This window comes from Rhagoletis pomonella, unplaced genomic scaffold (genome assembly GCF_013731165.1).
Source record: "Rhagoletis pomonella isolate Grant_MI unplaced genomic scaffold, Rhpom_1.0 Rhpom_scaffold_00009, whole genome shotgun sequence".
NCBI classification, from domain to species: domain Eukaryota; kingdom Metazoa; phylum Arthropoda; class Insecta; order Diptera; family Tephritidae; genus Rhagoletis; species Rhagoletis pomonella.
Window position 1 is genome coordinate 11,991,161 of NW_023458563.1, and position 3,924 is coordinate 11,995,084.

A 3,924-nucleotide genomic window follows, 5' to 3' on the forward strand; every position below is an offset into this window, starting at 1 on the left:
CAATTGGGCCAAAATTAGGGCCCAATTGGGAAAAACTTTTGGCTCTGATCGGGCGACCTCAAAAAATTTCCAGCAAGGATACTTTATCATAATCGGTAACAATTTTTGTGCCCTCAGCTGGCAGGAAAATCTGATGGCATCATATAAGTGCATTTAAAAAAAAAAAAATCATAACTCGAAAACGAAGAATTTTAGCATAGGATACTCGTACTGAAAAAAGTTTATACCATCCCCTAATAGACAAAAAAGTTTGAGAAAAAAAAAAGATGTGGCAATTTAAAAGAAACAATAATAATTATTAATAAACAATTACTAATGTTTAGTTCACTAGATCGATTCAGTAAATCAATATCTCTAACAAAAAAAAACATCGTTAGAATCCTCGCTTTTTTGCTGCAGTTATAAACGATTTCATCAAAAGTTGCTATTAAGAGAGGAAAAGAAAAAATAATTATTCGAAAAATTCGAATTTCTGAGCAAAAGAAAAAATAGATACGTGTCTCCTTAAATTGTTCAAGGAACAATCCCTGTGAGTTTTATCGCAAACTTAAATTCACTTTTCGTTGGCCTGGGTGCTTTGAGATGGAAAGATCCTTTTGTTTGGCAAGTTGGAATACCGTAGCGCAAAAATTTAATGCAAATTGTGCAAAAATGTCATATTTTCGAAATCTAACAAACGAATGGCAGGGCACAGCATTGTATTTGAGGACAAAAAATAGTATTGAAAAGTAGCAAAAAGCGTAACAGCCTTTAGTCAAAGAGCTCATAGATGGATAAATATTGGTGTAAAATTTACATGACTAGAGCTCACTTTACTGCCTGCACAACATCGCCCTATTTTGTTTTTGAGAAAAGGAAAATTATTATTGTTTCTGTAAATATAACACAACTAGGAATTAAGATTAAAATGTATTTTATAAATACCTCAGTTGACAATTTTAAAAACAAATTTAAAGATTTTAAAGAAAAAATGTATATGTTACACAGTTTATTGGTTACAAAGCAGGATTACACAGTTTGTAGATGTGTACCGATTTATACATTTTGACAGTCACAGAGCGATACTGTCTAGAAATTTTTATCGAATGAGTGCAGGCTCAATAAAAAATCTCCAAACAACCCCACTGTGTAACTGTCAAAATGTAAAAATCGTGCGATCCCTGGTTAACGTTTTTTAATATAACTCTTATACCCTGATAAAAGCTTAAATTTGAACTTAGTTTAATTTAAAGTTTTTAATAAAATTTTTTTATTCAAAAATGTACAGTTGACCTTTGCTTTTTACTTTAAACTTTGGTTTTTATATTCTAATTTTTTTAAATTTAATTTTAGTGTAGTTGACTTGGTATTAACTATTTTATGTTGCATTCAAGAAATCAGAAGCTTCTTTTTGTTGGGTTTCCTTTCATATTCTAAACTTTGATTTACTGCAAAGGAATGAGGATACGGCGCACAAAAGTAATCGTTTCCGGTAGTGTCATTTGCATTTATATCTTAATTTTGTAAATTATAAATTTTATGTAATATGAGTAAATAAATTTGTAATTTGTAAATGTAATTTCTTAAAATTAAAATTTCACTGCAAATGAAACTAATATAAATGTTTTTTTCTTTTGCTTAATACGTCTTCCGTACATCATGCCACTCTTCAATCAATATCGATGATGAAAACAACAACACCACTGATTTCGTATAAAAACAATAACGACAATAACATCGACAACATCAGCTGCAATTGTCCCGCTCTAGCAGCGCAGCCGCCATCAGTGAACGCACTTTAGAAGAATGTTGGTCGACCCTGCAACGTGTGAGTTGGCATCTCTTCCGTTGTGTATAGTACTCTTCCACGTTAAAGACACGCACATCCGATAGCACACAAAAGCATACAAACAAACATACGAACATGCATACATATATGTATATGCATATATATGTATATATTATAAAAGTCATACTCCTTTTACAAACACACATACATACATATGTAGTTTATACACATCTCCATATAAACATAAAATAAAACAATAGAAAGCAAAATAATGAAAAGCAAAAGTCAAAGTTTAGTAAAAAATCTTGGTCAAAATCTCCAACAAACATAACGTAATTTTTACATACATATTAATTAAGGCATCTAGGGAGTCCCGAGCCCTTTTGGGGTCCCGAAATTCCCGGATCAAGCCCTCGGGATCCCGGGATATAATTTAATTTACTACCAAATTAAAATAAAGCGACATTCAGACACTGTAATGGCATAAAAGAATTATAAAATGCAACCCTACAAATAATCAAATATTATATTACAATTGTAAGACTACTATTTTTCTATATTATAATATATATACGATATATATGAGGCGTTCTTTTTCATATCAGACACCAAATTTCGTGTCAGAATTTCGATTAGCTTCACATTTTCCTTTCTTCTTCGGATATATGATCTGTCAAATTTTGGATTTTTTCGTGATTATGACTAAATAATCATGCACTTCTTCAAATTGTTATATCTCGGGTTCTGTTCTTCGTAGAGACTTCATTGTTGACTCTCACAAAATAAACCACCTCGTCATAAGAAAAATATTTTAAAAGTAGTTCTTGAAGAACTCCCAGTTTTTTGGAACATGTTCTTCATAGAGAATTAAACAAGGATTACGGTGGTGTAATTTTAAATCCCAAATTTACTGGTATTACTATGCAAATCAACTTAAAGAGATTAACTGTTAATAGCTAAGTTAACTTCAGGACAATCATAACCATCATGTAGAAAGCCCGTTTCTTTATCTTCAAAACGACGCTAAGATGAAGTCTCTACGATGAGTCTCCACTACCCGAGATATACGATAAGAAGAAGCACATGAATGGTCAGAACCACGAAAAAATTCCAACTTTGACAGATCATATCTCCGAAGAAAAAAAGAAAAAAAAAGTTGCTCGAATACGTGTTAGCTTATTTAATGTCATGAGACATGACATCATTGTTTTTTTCGAAATCCGTCGTTACTTTTATATATACATGAGTATATATACATATGTTGTGCTATCCTAATATTACTACACATATATGTACATACATATATTAGACTGTATCACTAAAAAAAGTTGCGGTTTTTCAGCCAGGATTACAAAATTTATTATATTTTAAGACGTCCACCAAAATATTTCGGAAAAATATTAAGATTTAGTGAGCTGGACCGATTTGAAAATACAATTTTATGAATAAAAATAGTTTCTTAAAGAACTTTTCGAAAAAAGTCCCCTCATATGACAAAACAGATTTCGTTTAAAAATTCTGCATAAAAATATTTAAAAATCTTTTCAACGGAATTGTAAGATTGAGATGTTTGATGCTGTTTTTTACTTTTTTCAGAGATTGATTTACGAAAGACTTGAATAACTGGGCCAAAACTATTCTGATTTAGACTTGCGGGGTCTCAGTAGAAAGGTATTTTCACACTGTTTTTATTTCTGTCCAAAAAAAGGTCATTCGTGTCTCAATATTTTTATATTTTTTTTTCAAATACAAACACATCTTAATTCAACTTTGAATGACGTTCGTTCATCCTACCTTTCTCATTCATCTTTAGAATGAGTTTATTAGCAAAAAAAAGTCTAAATCGGAAGAGTTTGGGTTTAGTTATTCAAATTTTCCTTATACAAATCTTTGAAAAAAGTTAAAAAACTGCAACAAAAATCTCATCATTACGATTCCGTTCAACAATTTTTTTTATTTTTTTTTTATATTTTTCTGCAAATTTTTTAAGCTTGAACCGTTTTGTTATTTGAGGGCATTTTTTTTTTTAATCTTTAAGAAACTCCAATTTTCGGAGGTATTTTCAAATCGGTCCAACTCACTTAAATCTTAATATTTTTCCGAAATATGTTGGTGGACGTCTTAAAATATAATAGATTTTATAATTGCAATGAAAA

At 30.4% G+C, this 3,924-nt stretch overlaps 1 protein-coding gene across 2 annotated transcripts in view; it reads left to right on the forward strand.

Moving 5' to 3' along the window:
• The window catches only part of LOC118745571 (myb-like protein Q), a 166,076-nt gene that overhangs the window by 68,921 nt on the left and 93,231 nt on the right, over positions 1–3,924 (forward strand). For both annotated transcript variants that reach the window (XM_036479058.1, XM_036479057.1), the window contains exon 2: positions 1,730–1,807. In XM_036479058.1, coding sequence (XP_036334951.1) covers positions 1,730–1,807 — 78 coding nt within the window. The remainder of the gene's footprint in view (positions 1–1,729; positions 1,808–3,924) is intronic.